The 16488-nt window shown below is 67.7% G+C and overlaps 6 protein-coding genes across 6 annotated transcripts; 2 read left to right on the forward strand and 4 right to left on the reverse strand.

Annotated features, from left to right (window-relative positions):
• Positions 1-333: 333 nt before the first annotated feature.
• On the reverse strand, positions 334-1355 carry RHOBADRAFT_46675 (uncharacterized protein; the record flags this gene model as incomplete). The annotated part of the gene is made up of 7 exons (XM_018414830.1): positions 334-373; positions 482-527; positions 596-697; positions 793-986; positions 1100-1121; positions 1194-1248; positions 1317-1355. 7 exons carry the CDS (start codon positions 1353-1355, stop codon positions 334-336), a joined length of 498 nt encoding a protein of 165 aa, XP_018268680.1.
• A 352-nt stretch (positions 1356-1707) lies between these two features.
• Positions 1708-3459, forward strand: RHOBADRAFT_55726 (uncharacterized protein). The gene is made up of 5 exons (XM_018417984.1): positions 1708-2317; positions 2387-2459; positions 2529-2603; positions 2674-3071; positions 3152-3459. The coding sequence occupies exons 1-5, from the start codon at positions 1745-1747 to the stop codon at positions 3386-3388; spliced, it is 1356 nt and encodes a 451-aa protein (XP_018268681.1). The 5' UTR covers positions 1708-1744; the 3' UTR covers positions 3389-3459.
• A 222-nt stretch (positions 3460-3681) lies between these two features.
• Positions 3682-4750, reverse strand: RHOBADRAFT_39236 (uncharacterized protein; the record flags this gene model as incomplete). Its single annotated transcript, XM_018413604.1, has 4 exons — positions 3682-4058; positions 4156-4223; positions 4306-4530; positions 4610-4750. 4 exons carry the CDS (start codon positions 4748-4750, stop codon positions 3821-3823), a joined length of 672 nt encoding a protein of 223 aa, XP_018268682.1. The 3' UTR covers positions 3682-3820.
• A 417-nt stretch (positions 4751-5167) lies between these two features.
• On the reverse strand, positions 5168-7189 carry RHOBADRAFT_55728 (uncharacterized protein; the record flags this gene model as incomplete). The annotated part of the gene is made up of 5 exons (XM_018417985.1): positions 5168-5730; positions 5814-6040; positions 6136-6401; positions 6517-6596; positions 7013-7189. 5 exons carry the CDS (start codon positions 7187-7189, stop codon positions 5227-5229), a joined length of 1254 nt encoding a protein of 417 aa, XP_018268683.1. The 3' UTR covers positions 5168-5226.
• Positions 7190-7614: 425 nt separating this feature from the next.
• Positions 7615-12122, forward strand: RHOBADRAFT_55729 (uncharacterized protein; the record flags this gene model as incomplete). Its single annotated transcript, XM_018417986.1, has 10 exons — positions 7615-8840; positions 8905-8997; positions 9066-9511; positions 9592-9948; positions 10058-10197; positions 10264-10504; positions 10583-10811; positions 10891-11279; positions 11384-11635; positions 11723-12122. The coding sequence occupies 10 exons, from the start codon at positions 7615-7617 to the stop codon at positions 11983-11985; spliced, it is 3636 nt and encodes a 1211-aa protein (XP_018268684.1). The 3' UTR covers positions 11986-12122.
• Positions 12123-14033: 1911 nt separating this feature from the next.
• Positions 14034-15216, reverse strand: RHOBADRAFT_17820 (uncharacterized protein; the record flags this gene model as incomplete). Its single annotated transcript, XM_018412392.1, has 3 exons — positions 14034-14263; positions 14344-14638; positions 14722-15216. Coding segments are annotated over 3 exons (1020 nt in total), but the record flags the coding sequence as incomplete, so codon positions are not given.
• Positions 15217-16488: the final 1272 nt, after the last annotated feature.

Raw genomic sequence — 16488 nt, forward strand, 5'->3', positions numbered from 1 at the left:
CACGCTTGCGATGAAGACCGGCTCGCGACGAGGACCCTCCCGCCGCTCTGTGCGAGACGTGGAGCATGCGGGATTCTCTCGGTACCAGCACAGACGGACTGGACCTCGCACAGGTCGCGCAGAGTAGTGAGTCCTCGCCTCTCTCTCTCTCTCGCGTCGTCGGACAGCGAGCCGGGCGTCGAACAAGTCATTACAGGCACGGCAGGAGGGAGAGCGGGGGCGAGGGTATCATTGCGAGGGAGGTCGAGTCGGGTTTGTCTAGGTGGCCGGTCGGGGAGGTGGTGCCGCGAACGAGGTGCGAGGTTGGCGACGACGGAGAGAAGAGAAGCAGCTCTAGGCTTGCGGGTTGGTGCCGTAGCGACGCGAGGTGAACCTGGAGAGCTTTATGTCAGTCAGGTGCTTCTTTCGAGGGCCTTACAGCCCGAGCCGAGCAGATGTGGCTGCCCGACTGCCGGCGGAGGAAAAGGCGAGAGAGACGCACTTGGTCAAGTCGTCGACCGTGACGATCCCGAGGACGAACTTGCGCGCTGCACAACATACGAGTCAGTGTGCTTCTCGTGCAGGTACGACAGGCCCAGAGAGAGAGAGGACGGACCGCCATCCGTGACAAGCGCGAACGCTGCACCGCTCCCGCTCGGCCCGCTCTGCGCCGTGAAGAACGCCTCGAGCTCCTCGAGCGGCGTGTTGGGCGTGATGACTGCGATAGGACGGCAGATGGACTGTCAACGCCTGACTCGAAAGAGGAGGCACTCGAGGAAAGGAGAGAAAGAGCAAGAGAGAGCGCCGACGGACCCTTGTACGTCTTGCCGCGCTTGAACGTCTTGACCGGCCGCGCACCCTCGCTGTCCTCGGCGGCACCGGACTGGAGGCTGCTCAGGGGCGCGTCGAGGTCGAGCTCGCCACGTTCGGCGGCGGGCTTGAGGGCGTCGACCGAGAGCCAGCCGAGGAGGGTCGCGCGAGACGAAGGGTCGTGCAAGGGGAGGATGCTGCGAGGACGTCATAGTGTCACTTTCAAGAACCTTCACATGTACCTGCTGCAGGCGTCGAGCTGCAGCTGCAACTCGCGCTCGCGCAGGTCGAGGAGAGCGGCGACACTGACCTGAAGTCGCGCTCGAAAGCCACTGCGCGCACGAGGGGAGCGAGGGTCAGCGCCGCCTGTGAAGGCAGAGGTGAAGGTGGAAGCAGAGACACACGCTGGAGAGCCGTGCCGATCGAGGTCGAGACGGGGAGAACGAGAGCCGGCGAGAGCTGTGCGCGACCGGGGGAGGTCAGCGGCGGGCACAGGGAGAACGAGGGGGGGGGGACTGCAGACGCACCTGGAGGTCCTCGACGGTGGCACCGCGGTAGTCGGTCATCGCTGTGCGGCTGGACGACGAGGAGGAGGGCGAGTGGGAAGGCGTGCGCAAGTGGGGGGACACGAGGGCCGGGGCGAGGCTGCAGGCGTGTCGAGTGTGGTCGTCGAGGTGCAGATGCGTCGCTTGCACTCGTGGCTGAGCTAATCGAGTTGGGCGAGGCGAGCTTGAGCGTGGCAGGCGTGGCCTGTGGAAGCTGATCGCCCGGCAAACCGCGCGCCCGGCTCGAGCCCAATTCCTATTCCGATTACAGACTTGCATTAGACTCTGGCGGCCAATACCGAATCTGAGCTTGCGCCCCCACCTCATCGCCATCAGTCAGCCTCGTCTCTCGTCTCTCGCTCTCGCTCGACACACACACCTCGCACCTCGCCCAGCTCGAGCCACCGACCATGAGCAACAGCGAGCAGCCGATCCAGGACATCACGCCGGTCCAGCAGCAGGAGGAGGACGGCCCCGAGTTCCTCAACGAGGAGGACGTGCTCGAGGTCGAGGAGCTCGGCGGCGACGACGCCATGGCCGTCGAGTCGGACGACGACGACGAGTACGACGCCAACGCCCAGCATGAGTACCACGGCGAGGGCGAGGGCCACGACGACGCCATGACCCTGCTCGACAACGGCCTCGACGACTCGGTCGCGACCGCCCGCCTGCACGCCAACGAGGGCGGCGCCGTCTTCTGCCTCGCCGTCCACCCGCACGCCGCCACCCTCGCCGTCTCGGGCGCCGAGGACGACCAGGCCTTCATCTTCCGCACCGACACGGGCGCCCAGGTCGCGTCCCTCACCGGCCACTCGGACTCGGTCACGAGCGTCGGCTGGAACTTTGACGGCAGCCTCGTCGCGACCGGCGGCATGGACGGCAGGGTCAACGTGTGGAAGGCGCGGCGGCCGAGCAGTGACATGGCGTGGGAAGAGACTGGGTGGGAGCTCGCGTGCTCGCTCGAGGGCCCGGACGAGGTCAACGTGCGTCCCCTTTCCCTCCTTCTCTTGCGCCACCCAGACGACGTCTGAAAGCTCTCTCTCCACGCGGAGTTCCTCGACTGGCACCCCAAGGGCAACGTCCTCATGGCGGGAGGCGCCGACGGCACCGTCTGGCTGTGGAACCGTGCGTCCGGCCTCCTCGACTCGACCCCCTTCCTCGAGACCGACGTACTGACTCGCCCTACTCTCGCAGTTCCGTCTGGCGCGACGATGCACGTCCTGTCCGGGCACACGTCGTCCGTCACCTGCGGCCGCTTCACCCCCGACGGTCCGTCCCTTCCTCTCTCTCTCTCCTTCCATCTCTCCCTCTTTCGGCACTGACGAGCGGCACCACACAGGCAAGAAGATCCTGACGGCGTCCGAGGACTCGACCCTGATCCTGTGGGACCCTCGCACGGGCGAGTCGGTGCACAAGCTCACCGGCGCCGACGCACGGTTCCGCCTCGAGGGCGGCATCAACTGCCTCGCCGTCAACCCGGCGTCGACGGTCGCCATCGTCGGCGGTGCCGAGGGTGGCCTGCGCGCCGTCAACCTCGTGCAGGGGACCGTCCTCGCGCAGATGGAGGGACACGAGGAGGGCGCGTCGATCGAGCAGGTCGCGTTCAACGAGATCCCGACCGTCGGCGGCGCACAGTCGGGCGCGAGCGTCACCGTCATGGTGAGCGTCGGCGTCGACGGGCGGGTGTGCACGTGGGAGGCGAGCGGGTTCAAGCTGAGGAGCACCGGGTCGCACGAGGTCCGTCCTCCCTTTTATCTGTCCTCGTCGCCCTCTTGTCTTGCAGAGACCTCGTCCTGACGCCCCTCTCCCTCGCACAGGACGCCGTCACCTCTCTCTCGTTCTCGCCCCACACGCCCACGTTCCTCACGGGCTCGGCCGACAAGACGCTCAAGCTGTGGGACTACCGCACCGGCTCGTGCCTGCGCACCCTGCTCGGCCCGCGCGACATCGTGCACGCCGTCAGCGTCAGCCGCGACGGGCGCATCGCCGTCAGCGGGTCCGAGGACGGCACCGTCCTGACGTTCCGCCTCGACGGCAACGACGAGAAGCGGTAGAGCCTCGCGAGCGTGGCCCAGGAGACGTCGCCCGGTGCTGCACAGCTGTTGTCATATCTCTTTCGCGCCGTCACCAACGCCCCGAGAGCGTACCTCTGCGAGCGAGAGAGCAAGCATGGCTTCGGGTTCTCGAGCAAGGCTCGCTCGGACCTCGAGCCTCGTCGAGGAGACCTCCTCGCTGTCGAGCGTCGAGCGAAGGGCCCAGCCGAGGCGCACGAACTATAAAGCGAGTCTCGGGCACCTGCTTGACGCACGAGAAGCAGCCTGAAGAAGCGGTCGGGCTCGAGAAGGACGACGGCAAAAGCGCTCGATGGCAGGACGAGAAGAGGATCTATGGACGACACGGGCGGGTGCTGGTACAACGCGGAGAGTGTAGGTCTAGGCTAAAGGGGCGGAAAGGAGATAAGGGAAGGGAAGGGAAGGGTGGAAGCGCTAGTCGAGCTCGTTGAGCCCGCCAAGCTGCCACTGTCCTGCGCTCGTCTCGACGTCGTACTCGTCCCACGCAGAGCCCTCCTCCTCCTCCTCCTCGTCGTCGTCGTCGATGACCGAGGTGGCGTCGATCTCGAGGTCGCCGTCGTGCTTGCGCGGGTGCTGCGGGTCGAGCCCGGGGCAGCGCTCGCTCTCCTTCTTGACGACGCGGCCGTTGCGCAGCGTCCACATGATGTCGTACCTGCGGGGGCAGTATCGGGCGTCAGTGACAGGGCCCAGAAGGCACAGGGCACGGGCGCGAACGAGGAGGAGGAGAAGGAGTGCGGGATGGGACGCACCGCTCGTCCGGGTACGGCCGGGTCTTTGCGCCGAGCTCGTGCGCAATCTTGTGCAGCATCGAGTGCTTCTGCGTGGCGGGAAGGTGTCTGTGTCAGGAAGAGAGCTCTGGTCGCTCGGGCGAGGGGAGAGAGAGGAAGCGAGGGACGCACCCAGCACACGACGACGTCGCCCGTACCGCCCTCTCGCGCGTACTGGTCGATCTTGCGCCGGACGCACTTGGGGTCATCGACCTCGCACTCGACGTCGACCTTGAGGCCGAGGTCCTTTGCGAGGCCCTGGACCGTCTCGAACGGGCGGCGGCGCTTCTTCGTCTTGCGGTCGTAGTCCTCGGCGAGGATGAGGCCGACGTTGTGCTCGCCTTGTGCGCCGAGAAGCTGTACGTTGCGCGTCAAAAGAGTCAGTCGAGTGGCTCAGGCCGGCTGCTGCGAGAGGAGAGGAGAGGAGTGGTCGGACCTTGCGGAGGCACTTGGCGCGGCGCTTGCCCGCCTCGTTGAGGCCGACGCTGCCGTCGCGCTTCTTCTCGCCGTGGCGGATCAGGAGGACCGTGTTCTTGTGGCGGTGCGGCCTGAACGGGTCGGCGGCGAGGGCGGCCATGGACGGCGGGTCATCGTTGGACGAGGACGAGGCGGGGAGGGCGAGAGCGGTCGTGGCGAGGAGAAGCGCCGGGAGGGTGGTGCTGAGCAGCATCGTGGGCGGTTGCTGTGCTGTGCGTCGGTCTCGCGTGCCAGGGAAGTCGGGGAGAGGGCGTCGAACGAGGCGGGTCGAGGGGCGCGACGGCGGGGCGGGCTCAGATTGGCGCAGCGAGTGGACGTGGGGCGTGCGCTTGTCGAGTGCGTGTGCGAGAGTGCGTGCGGTGCAACAGCAGGAGCGTGCAGGTGAGCGAGAGACGTGGCCACTCGTTCTCCTCGGCGAGCGGCTCCTCGGCCTCGAACGAATCGTCGGACAACCAGCGGCACGTGCGTCTCGCTCTCCCTTGCTCTCGCGCTCTCCTCGCGGCAGTCGCACGCAGGCTCATGAGATAAAGGTGTTGCACACAAGGCAAAGCGGAGCATCGTCCCCGACCAGCGCGCTCAGGACACCATCTCGAGGTCGTCGTCGTCGTCGTCGTCCTCGAGCAGCAGCGCGCCCTCGCTCGTCCCAGGCTCAGCTTTGACGCCTCCTGCGCCGCCTGCCCCGCCTCGGGCCGCCGCCGCACCGCCTGCGCCGCTCGCGCTCGACCCCTGCTGCGCCGCCGCCCCTCCTCCTCCTCCTCCTGCCGCACCGGCCCTCGCCGCCGCCGCCGTCGCGCCCTGCTGCGCCTTCTCGCCCGCCGCGCCCTTGTACTCGGGCCGGAGCGCCCACATCTGGGCGTACGGGCCCTTGGGCACGAGGATGGCCACCTCGTTGAGCGTCTCGCGCAGGTACGTCTGCGGCTGCTGCACGTGGTCGTTGAGCGCGCGCAGGTGCCAGTACGGCGCCTGGGCAAACAGCGGGAACAAGAGGTCGAGGAGCTCGTTCTTGGGGATGCGCGTCAGGCGCTGCTGCTGCGCCGTGCCCGACGACGTGCCCGCCGCCTTGGCCCGGTTCGACGTGTTCTGCGGGTCCGAGAGAGTCAGTTCGGCCGCACAAAGCTCGAGCAGAGAGATCGTGCGAGAGGGAGAGAGAGAGAGGGGCGCACAGCGAACGTGGCGACCCTGCCCTTGAGCCCGGCCGTCCCCATGCCGCTCGCCATGCGGTTCGCCTGCGCCTTGTCGACATCGAGCATCTTGAGCGTGCGGCGCGGCTCGGACGCCTTGCGCTGCCGCTCGCGCAGGATGCGCGCGTACGCCGCCGACGCGTCGGCCGACTGGATCGACGGCGTGAGCGAGCACTCGTGCGCGACCGTGCCGACGAGCGTCGTCTTGCCTGTGGGTGGGGAACCGAGGAGGGCGAGCAGTCAGTCTCGGTCGACAGGGACGTGTGACTCAGAGAGGAGAGAGAGAGAAAGGGCAACGACGCACGGCGTTTTCTCCTCGCACCCTCGTCGCCCGTCTCGACGTCGTCCTCGATGCGCTCGCCGAACACGTACAGGTTCTTGCTGCTCGTGTTCTGCATCGTCAACTTGTACTCGGTCGGGACGCCGTCGGTCGCGCTCGCGGGGCGCTTGCCCTTGACGTCGGGCTTCTGGTGGGCCGAGGACGAGGACGGCGAGGCGGTGGTTGAGGAGGAAGCGGCGGACGGGTCGTTGAGGATAAGGGCGATCTTGGGCTGGCCGTCGGCGCCTTTCCTGAGGGTGGTAGCCGAGTCAGTCCGCGACGAACAGGCTTGAGCACGACGTAGGAGCGACGAGCTCCTCGCGCGTGCAGGTGGGGCAGGGACCGTCGAGGGACCGAGGGACGCACTCGTCGTAGACCCGCACCCGCCCGAGCATCTGCCCTTCCTCCTGCTGTTGCATCCACTTCTCCATGAGGAACCGCGGGACCTGCGCGACGAGGGAGCACTAGTCAGTGAACGAGGTCGACGAGAGGGGGGGCCAAGGGAGTGCTCGCAGGAGCACGCCGGGCGGCTGTTCCTTCTGGGAATGGATGCAGACGCAGAGTGCGCACACGCAGAGCCAGGGGTGACGGTGCTGCCGCTCGTCGTCGCGCGCTCCGCCGTCGGGTGGGGAAGGAGGAGGAGCGGTCGCCTCTCGCCCGCCTTGCCGGCCCGCCGCTAACTACGCCTGACTGCGCCCACGAGTCCATGACCTCCTGCGAGCGCACGAGAAGCGCCCCGCACCTGGCCGAGGCGAGCTGCTCCAGCTAGCCCGGAACCCTGACAACAACCTGGCCGAGCCACCCGCCCGCCCACTCGCTCTGGAAGAGCCACGAGGGAGAGAGAGAGAGAGCGGGTGCGCACCTTGCACAGCCAGACGTTGTTGGGCTGGTCGGGCAGGTCGAGGTCCTCGTCGTCGCCGCCATAGTCGCGCGCGCCTGGGCGGCCACCGGCCGAGGTCGAGGGCTTTGCGTCGTCGAGGTCGAGCGAGCCGTGCTCCTCCTCGAAGGCTTCTGGCAGCTTGTTGGTCGGGAACGACATGGCGTGCGAGAGGTGAGGAGGAGGGGCCGTCTCCGCTCTCCTCGCGACCGTCTCCCGTTCGTCCGCGGAATACGACAGCGCTTGCACTCTCGTCTGCAGTATTTTCGAGGGTGCTAGATGGACGAGCTCTGGCTCGGTGCGGCAAGCAGCGCCCGCGGTCAAGTCAAAGGCTGAAGCTGTGTGACCAGAAGAAACCGAGTGACGCAAGTGCGACTACGAGCCAGGAGCAGCGAGGCTAAAGTGCGCGCGAGGGACGCGGCGGCCAGATTGCGGAGAAGTGTACAAGGGACGCGCGTCGAAGCGGAAAGGGCGCCCGACCGACCGACCAGGAGACAGAGATGACGGCCTCGAGGTGTGCGGCCTTCGTTGCACCACCACCACCACCGCGCCCTGCCCGCTCCAAGTGCATCTGCTGCATCCTAGCCATGCGCGCACACAAGCCCGGCAACCTGCCCAACTGGCCCCCGCAACTGCCAGACGGCCCACCCCCCGAGCCGCCCGCGTCCACTTCATCTGGCTCGGACGACACGACCGTCGCAGCGCCCATGGACCGCTCCACGACCGGCACCGCGAGCCACCAGCACGCCCACGACCCGCAGCCGCAACCTCTGCGCGCGTTCGACTTTGGCGCGTGGTCGCCCTTGGACGCCAACTCGCCGTCGGCGTCGCATCGGCCACCACCTGCAGGGGTCACCACCACCTCGCCCGGCTTCCCTCACCTCGAGCCACCCCCGCACCACCACCACCAGCACCGCCACCAGCAGCAGCCGTTCACGTCGTACCAGGCCGAGCCCCTCCCGATCGACCAGCCCTCGTCGTTGTGGCCCTCGCCGGGCTTCTTCTCCGCCGAGCGCCAGTCGCTCCAGCACGCCAACAACGGCTACCACGGCGTGTCGCTCTCGATGCTCGAAATGGGCGGCATACCCCCGCCGTCCGCCGCCTCGTCGTCGTCCCAGCCGCGATCGAGCACCGGCACGACGGCCAACTCGTTCGGCATGCCCTCGTCCGCCCCGACCTCGTCCTCGTTCATGCAGGTCGACGAGCCCGCACCCCTGTACGACCCCTGGCGCGCCTCGACCCATCAGCAGCACCAGCATGCCCCTTCCGCCGACCCGCACCACCACCTCCACTCGCCCGACCCGAGTACGACCTCGCCCCGCGCAACCAAGCGCTCGCGCAACGAGTCGGACACGTCGGCGTCGAGCATCTCGGCGCTCGAGGCCCTCACGAGCGCCGGCGCCCTCGGCGAGTACCCGCTCTTCGGCGGCCAGGCGTTCGGCGCCCTGCAGCAGCACGTCGGCGGCTCGTGGCAGCCGCAGCTGCAGCCGTTGTCGCAGCACCAGCAGGGTCAGGGCGGCGACGATGGCGCGTCGGCGATGCGGCGCGCCGACCGCAGCCTGAGTGGCGCGAGCGGGAGCGGGAGCGGGACGGGCAGCGGCAGCGGCAGCGGCAGCGGCGAGAACGGGAGCGCGAGCGGCGGCGTCGACAGCTCGCGCACGAGCGGCGGCGACGGCGGGTCGTCGCGCCCGAGAAAGGGCGGCGCCGCGCCGGCGCCGGACGCCAGCGCGAGCGGGCTCGCCGCCTCGGCTGGCGCGGCGGTCGACGACAAGAAGATCGTGCAGCGCGCCGACAAGAGCTGCAAGAAGTGCCGGTGCGTCGGCGTCCTCTCTCTCCTCTTTTAAAGACGGGAACTGATTGTCGTCGTCGTCGCGCAGGGAGCGTCGAGTGCGGTGCGACCGAGCGTGGCCGGCGTGCGCGAGGTGCCTCAAGCGGCGCGAGACGTGCGAGTGGACCGACGTGACCAACGTGTGCGTCCTGCGCCTCTCCCCCTCCTCTCACACGATGAGCTCGACCCTGACCCTGAGCTTTCTTGCAGGGACGAGATCGAGGAGGGAGGCGACGCCGAGCAGATCTCGCAGCTCCAGGCCAAGGTCGCCGCGCTCGAGCGCCAGCTCAAGTCGACCTCGTTCGGCCACGGTGACGGCGGCGGCGACGCGAGCAACAGCAACGGCGGCAGCAACAGCGGGCACAAGGCGTCGCCCTCGGCCGCCGGCGGGTCGCAGCGCGCCATCAGCGACTCGTTCGCCAACGCACGTGCGTCCTACTCGACCTATCCGCTCGACAGCGCGGCGGCGAGCATCCCGGGCGCCGTGCAGGACATCTGGACCAAGACGTTGCAGCTCGGCCAGGACGAGGGCGACGTCGTCGCCAAGTTCGTCGCGCAGCAGACGGGCGCCGACCTGGACCTCGGGCGCAGCAACGTGCACTGGCGCATCGGCCAAGTCGAGATGGCGAGGCACCTCACGTGCCACCTCATGGACGGTGCGCTCGACTTCTCCTTCCTCGCCGTCCCCCTCGTCGAGCCCGACCTGACCTCGCTTCTCTCTCTCTTCGTCCCGCAGCCGCCCTATACGCCTGCTGCTCGAAGCTGCCGGGCGTCAAGCCGCTCGCCGACCGCATCGGGTTCTACAAGATGCACCTCGACACGCTCGACCCGGCGCAGCAGTGCGCCGTCGCCGTCCTGTGCGCGCTCGGCGCCCGCGCCACGCCGCACTCGCAGCTCCTCGGCATCAGCTCGATCCACCTGGCCGACGGCACGCCAAGTCCGCCCGCCTACCTGTTCGCCGGCGAGCGGCGCGAGCTCGCGTGCCGCCAGCTCGAGGCCCGTGCGCGCGAGCTGTGCTGGAGCCACAACTTCTTCCAGGAGACCGAGCCGTCGATGCTCGACGGCATGGTCGGCCTTGTCCAACTGCTCATCTGTGCGTCTCCCTCTCTCTTTTCACTCCCTCCCGCCGCGCTCGTGTGCGGCTGTCGGCGCTCGACTTACAGATCCTCACCACCTAGTCGAATTGCCCTCGTTGTCCACAGACGAGGAGGTCCTCCCTCGGCAGAGCCGCTTCTTCGCCCGCAACGCCATCGGCATGTACTTCGACATTCGGCACGACGCGCTCGAGCGCGGCGAGCGCACGAGCAAGGACCCTCGGATCGGCCCCGGCTGCGCCCTCTTCGTGCGTCCCTCTCTCTCTTCCTTCCTCCTATCTCTCTCGACGTTACCTGACGCTCTCGACGTGCAGCTCGCCGACGCCATCATCTCGTCGGCCTCGTCCCGCCCCTCGTACATCACGACGGGCGAGCTCGACCAGTACATCGTCACCGACGGCGTCCAGATCCCCGACTTCCCGAACGCCGACCTCGGCGACGAGCTGCGCAAGTGCACGCAACGGCCGTTGACGGTCGAGAAGCTCGTCGACGCGCTCACGACGTCGTGCCTGTGGGTCTGTGGCTGCGCGAGGCTCTTTGCCCAGCTCTCGACCGGTGCGCTCCCTCTCTCTCCCTCTCCCACAGACTCTCGAGGACGCCTTACTGACCTCTCGCCTTCGTACGCTCGTGCAGGTCGCCGCCAGAACGCGCCCTCGACGCTCCCGTTGCTCAAGAGCCTGTGGAAGCTCATCGACAAGGTCCACAACGCGATCCAGGAGCTGCAGCAGCTCCTCGTTGGCCTCGCGTGCAACCAGGTCGCCGGCTGCGAGGACCAGCCGTTCGGCCTCGAGCACTTTGTCCTGCTCGGCGTGCGGTACGACTCGCTCCTTGTCGACTTGATCAACCTCCAGCACGTGTACCTGTGCGTCCCTCGCCTTCCTCTCCCTCTCTCTCTCTCGTCCACCTTGATCAGCTCCTGACGGTGCTCTCGCCGCCCGCAGCATGAAGAACCGCGATGGTCCCGGCACGTGGGCCGAGCGCGAGGACGACCCGCTCCTGTCGTCGATGCGCCAAGAGTCCGAGTTGCGCGTCCGCAAGTGCCTCAAGCTCGCGTCGTTCTACGCCCAGCTGTACCTCCAGAGCCAGGACAAGCACCTCGTGCACCACATGATCATGGAGCTCGAGATGCTCCCCGAGTGGACGACGTGGGCGGCGCAGCGCGTCGGTCAGCCGGGCGGGCCCGTCTCGGAGGAATACGAGGTGTCGGTCGACGAGCTCGACTGGTTCCAGCAGGCGCTCGAGCTCAGCTCGTACTACACGCCAAAGGCGGCGCACCGCCTCCAAGCCCTTTCGCAGGCGAGGCAGCGCTTCCAGAGCCGCAAAGCCGAGAGTGCGTCCCTCTTTCCTTCTCTCTCTCTTCTCCTCCCCTTTCCTCCTCTCTCCCCCTCTCGTGCATCCACATCGACAGAGACTGACTCTCTCGTATCGCTGCAGCCGTCGAGGAGCAGCTCCGCAACGCGCCCAATCCGCTTCCCTCGAGCGCCCTCCCCGGCGTCGACCACGTCAGCGGCCACCAAGCCGCCATCGAGTCGCACGAGGCCGACAACCCGCACTACCACTACGACTTGCCGCCCAACAGCCGGGCGTCGTTCGCGGCGCTCGCTCCCCCCGACGATCCTCAACTCATGTATCACGTCTCGAGCGACCACGCCCAGCTCCCGACCCCGTCCCAGCTCTACATCTTTGGTGCGTCGCCATCTCTCTCTTTCTCTCTTTCTGCTTCGCGTAGAGCTCCAAGCGAGACCGAGAACTTACTCGTCCTCGCCGTCGCAGACACGTTCGGCGTCGCGTCGTCGCAAGGCCAAGCCCTCATGGACCAGCCGCCCGTGCCCGAGCTCGACTTTGTTCAGGAGCGCTTTGACGGGCGCGACAAGTGGTCCGAGCTGGGCGTGCGCGACGGGCAGCAGGCGCTCGAGAGCCAGTACTCGGCGGTCGGGCAGGGGCCTGAGCGCGACAGGGAGCGGAGCGAGGAGTGGATGAGGAGCGCCGGGAGGAGCAGGGAGACGAGGCCAGAGTGCGAGTGGAAGGGCGACTGAGCGGCAGGGGAGCGGACGGTGACGGAAGAAGGAGGAGACGCGCGCGACATCTTACCACGCCGAGTGCGCCTGTTCGAGCGACGCCTGTCGTACTGTAGCCATTTCTGTCACTTCTAGACGTGCTCTGTGCCTCTCTCTCTCTCTCGTTTACTATCCTCTGCTCTGACGAGAGACACGCTCGATAAGTTACAGCTTCGGGAGCGGACGCCCCGAGTCTCCTGCCCGCATGTCCTCCCAGCCCTCGCCCAGCACGTCTACGACGTTCTCCCTCAAACACCCTGCGTGATTGTCGAGCACGTCGTCAGGATTATAGGCGCAAACCGAAAGAATCTCAGAGAGGGAGAGAGAGAGAGAGGGACGCACCTTCGACCGTCAACCCGATCTGGCCCTTCCTCGGCGCGAGCACGTACGACCGGTTCCTCCTCCCCTTGCCGCTCCCACCCTCCTCGACCCGCGCCTTGACCTCGTCGAGCCCTGCGCCAGCCTCGTACGCGTACTCGTCGTCGCCGGGGAGCAGCGTCGCGCGGCGCTCGCGCCCCTGGCCGTCGACGACCTGGGCGATTTGCGGCGTGAGGGGCACGACGCGCCTCGCTCGAACGACGGGCGCCGCCGCCGGATCGCTCGAGGCCGACGAGGGAACGACGAGCGACGCGAGCGAGCGGTGGTTGCACGCGAGCTCGGCCATGAGGTTGAACTGGGGCGGGTGGAGGATGATGGGCCCGGCGTTGCTCGACGACGAGGGCGACGGCGCGAGCGTCGCCGACGTGAGCTCGTCCGTGTAGGCGACGGCCCGCCCGATGGCCTCGAGGGGTGTGAGCCAGTCGGCCGACGACGTCTCGACGCCGTCACTCGAGACGAGCGACTCGTGGGTCGGGGCGTGCGGCGACGCCGGCGAGAACGAGGGCGGCAAGACGGCGATGAAGAAGTGCGTGTCGAACCGGCGAGGAAGAATGACGGGCGTACTGTACGGGCCGCCAGAGTCAGTGAGGGTCGCGTCGAGAAATGGACGGGTGAGACGTACATCCACCGGGACCAGTGCGTAAGGGAGCTCAACGCGGGCTTGGCGTCGTCGCCGAGCATCTTGAGCAGGTCGAGGAACTTCTTGCCGTCCTTGTGCACCTCCTCGCGCCACCGCGTCTTGTCCTCGGCCGGCAGAGCGTTCCACGTGTGCTGGGCCGATCCGCCCGGCTCGAGCAGGAGCAGGCCCGACTCTTCAAACGTCTCGCGCACGGCGCAGATCTTGAGGCTCTGGAGCTCGGTCGCGGTGAGGTCGGGCGAGGTCGAGGGGGCGGACGAGGAGCTGGACGGGAAGAGGCTCGACCACGCGGCCGTGTCGAGGTCGATCGGGTCGATGTTGCCGCCTGCGTTTCGAATCGAGGGTCAGTACGGAGTCACTGAGTGGCAAGAGAGTCGAGCGCACCTGGCATAACGTGCGCCGAGTCGTACGTCCGGCTTTGGGCGTGCCGCTTGAGCAGGAGGACGCGGTAGTCGAAGCCCTCAGGCGTGCGACTGGATAGCGGCGCGAGTAGTACGAGGCTGCAGGTACAGGCTAGAGTCAGTTCGAGGTCCTGAAGGCCCGTCGTCGACACGGGAGCGGCTCGGACAGTGGCCAAGTGGGGAAGAGCCCGGCGCGAGGAGACCGCTGCGCTCTCACTGCGACCAGGGCGGGCGGGGCTGGGATAGAGAGAGTGGGCATACCTTGAGCTGAGAGACGGGCGGATCCGCTCTTTGCTGCCCGTGGTTGACGACGTGGAACGAGAGTTCATCTGGATCGACGACGACGAGGTGGTGCGGGCGGTTGACGGCACGACTGGGCAGTGCAGCAAGCGGAGGCGGACGAGAGAAGGTGCACAAGCTGCTCTGAAGCAAGGAGCAGGCCCACGAGAGGTGAGGAGCATGGGTACAGGCAGCGAGCGGGGGAGCTTTCGGCGCGGGGCGAGGACGAGCCGGTCTCGCGCTTTGTCCCCGCACCGCTCTCTCGCAAGCTGCACACGGTGGAGCGAACCCGTACTTCCAACGCAGACATTCTAGCAAGAACAAACAGCCCTCTACATGACGACGCACTTGCGCTCGTGCAGCCCCATCTCCTCGAGCTCCTCCTTGGCCGCCTCCTTGGCGTTGTGCTTCTCCTTGTCCTTGACCTCGTGCGGGAACCACCGCTCGAGGAACTGCTGCAGCTCGCCGTCGAGGTTGGACGCGTTGGCCCGCAGCACGACCGCCTTGCGGCACTGCGGGCAGTTGTCCTGCCCGCGCTTCTGCATCTTGACCAGGCACCGCACTGTTTCGCGAGAGCTCGTGTCAGGTCGACACGCACGAGGACGACGAGAGACAGACAGAGAGAGGAAGCGAGGGACGCACCGCAGAACTTGTGGCCGCAGTTGAGCCGGATCGGCTTGAACGCGACGTCGCCGCAGATCGAGCACTCGTAGTCCTCGAGCTGGGGGATGATGGGCAGGAGCGTCGTCGTGAATGTCGACAGGAGGACGTGTGGGAGCGAGGGGAAGCCGGGGAGGGTGAGGATCGGTCGAGGCTTGCCGTCGTCGCCGTTGAGAATTAGCTCGGTCGAGAGCATCGAGGTCGAGTCCTCGGACGCGATGAACTTGGGGAACCGCAGCGACGCCGTCAACGCCGTGCGCTTGTCGTGCTTCTTGAGCTGCGAGGGGACCAACATCCAGGGTAAGTCGACATGGTCGTGCGAGAGGGAGAGGGAGAAGGAGGAGGACGAGGCGGACGTACGATCTTGCGCGCAGCCTCCTCGTTGGCGACCTGGAACTTCTTGAGGTCAAGCAGCTCGACGTTGAGCGCGATGAACTTCTCGAGCGCGACCCGGCTCTCCTTGTGCCGCATGCGCTTGGCGAGCTTGCGCCTGGCGACCTGGTCGACGAACCACTCGAGCTTCTTGTCGACCTCGTCGATCGAGCGCTCGCCGCGGTCGCGCTCGCGCGACGACTCGAAGATGGCCGCCTCGACCCACAGCGAAAAGATCTCGCGCCAGATGTACAGGTCCGACTTGGGGCGCGAAGGCGACGATACGGCCGACACCTCGCGCGCGAGGAGCTGGACGGCCTCGGTGAACTGGCGCTTCTGCGCGAGTTGGAGCGTCGCGAGTGAGTTGAGGGCCGACGCGAGGAGCGTCAGGAACTCGGTGTCCGAGTTGAGCGGGATGAAGACCTCGCGGCGGTGCTGACGAGGTCGGCGCTTGCGGCGGCGTCTGCGAGTTGAGGATCGACGTAAGTCTGCCGTTCTCGATCAGGGAAAGAGAGAGATTCGGACGCACGGTGTTGCTCGAGAAGATGGCGCCTCGCCCTCGTCGTCCGCCTGATCGGCCTGCTCGCCCTGCTGCTCGACCCTCTCCTGCGCCCTCCCCTCGGCCGCCAACTCGAGCGACTTCATCGACTCGAGCAGCTCGGACCGCAGCGGCGTGCCGGCGGGCGCGCGCAGCGTCTCCTGGCTCAGGGCGCGGTGAAGCGCTCGCGGCGTGTCGTGCGGCGCCGATCGGCCCTGCGCGACCTCGAGCGCCTCGTCGGCGTCGAGCTCGACGATGTGCGCGTCGCCCTCGCCGTCGTCCTCGCTCCAGCGCCGACCGACGCCGTACATGCGCTTGAGGAGCTCGTTGGCCTGCGGGCCGGCGCCCTCGAACTCGACGCCGTCGGCCTCGCCGCCGACCGACCCGGACGACTCGGTCGCCTCGGTCACGTCCTCGGTCGACGGCAGCGAGAACGGGTCGTCCGTCGACGGGCCGGACGAGCTGCCCGCCTCGACGGCGAGCGACGCGGCCGCCGAGTCGCCCTGCTCATCGTCGTCCCCGACGACGTCGTCGTCGCCCTCGGACGACGCGAGCTCGACGACTTGGCTCTTGGGCGACTTGCCCGACTTGACCGACTTGCGCGAGCCGGCCGAGCGCTTGCGAGCGTGCCGCTTGAAGAGGAAGTTGGCCGGCGAGGCGGCGATGCCGTCGAGGTCGTCGTCGTCGAGGTCAGACGCGGTGCGGTGCGAGCGGCCATCGTCCGACTCGGAGAACGACTCGGACGAGCAAGAGGAGAAGACGAGGTGGATGCGAGGTTCAGGGTGGGCGGTCGTGCCTGTCAAACAGCTCGTCAGGTTGCGCCCCGACGACGGATCGAGACTGACACAGAGAGACGGGGGCGTACCTCCGAGCTCGTACGACGCGCGTACCCGCCTCTTGCGTACGGCCTTCTGCTTGCCCTTGGCCTTCTCGCTCAGCTGCGGCCCGTCTTCCTCCTCGGCCTCGACGACGCCCTCGACCTCGTCGAGCACCTCCTCGATGCGCGCCTCGGACCCGCCGTTCTTCTCGTCGTCGGTCCCGCTCCCGGCCCCCTCCTGGTCGGCCCACCGCAACGTGCCGGACGAGGGCAACGGCGCGGCGGCGGGTTTGGGCGGCGACGACGGGCCCGCGGCGGCAGTGGCGCCCGGCTGCTGGAGGAGCTCCTTGAGGACTTCGCTCGTGAGGCCGAGGTCCTTGAGCTCGTTGGCGACGCGGTT

This window comes from Rhodotorula graminis (assembly GCF_001329695.1).
Source record: "Rhodotorula graminis WP1 unplaced genomic scaffold RHOBAscaffold_14, whole genome shotgun sequence".
Lineage (NCBI taxonomy): Eukaryota > Fungi > Basidiomycota > Microbotryomycetes > Sporidiobolales > Sporidiobolaceae > Rhodotorula > Rhodotorula graminis.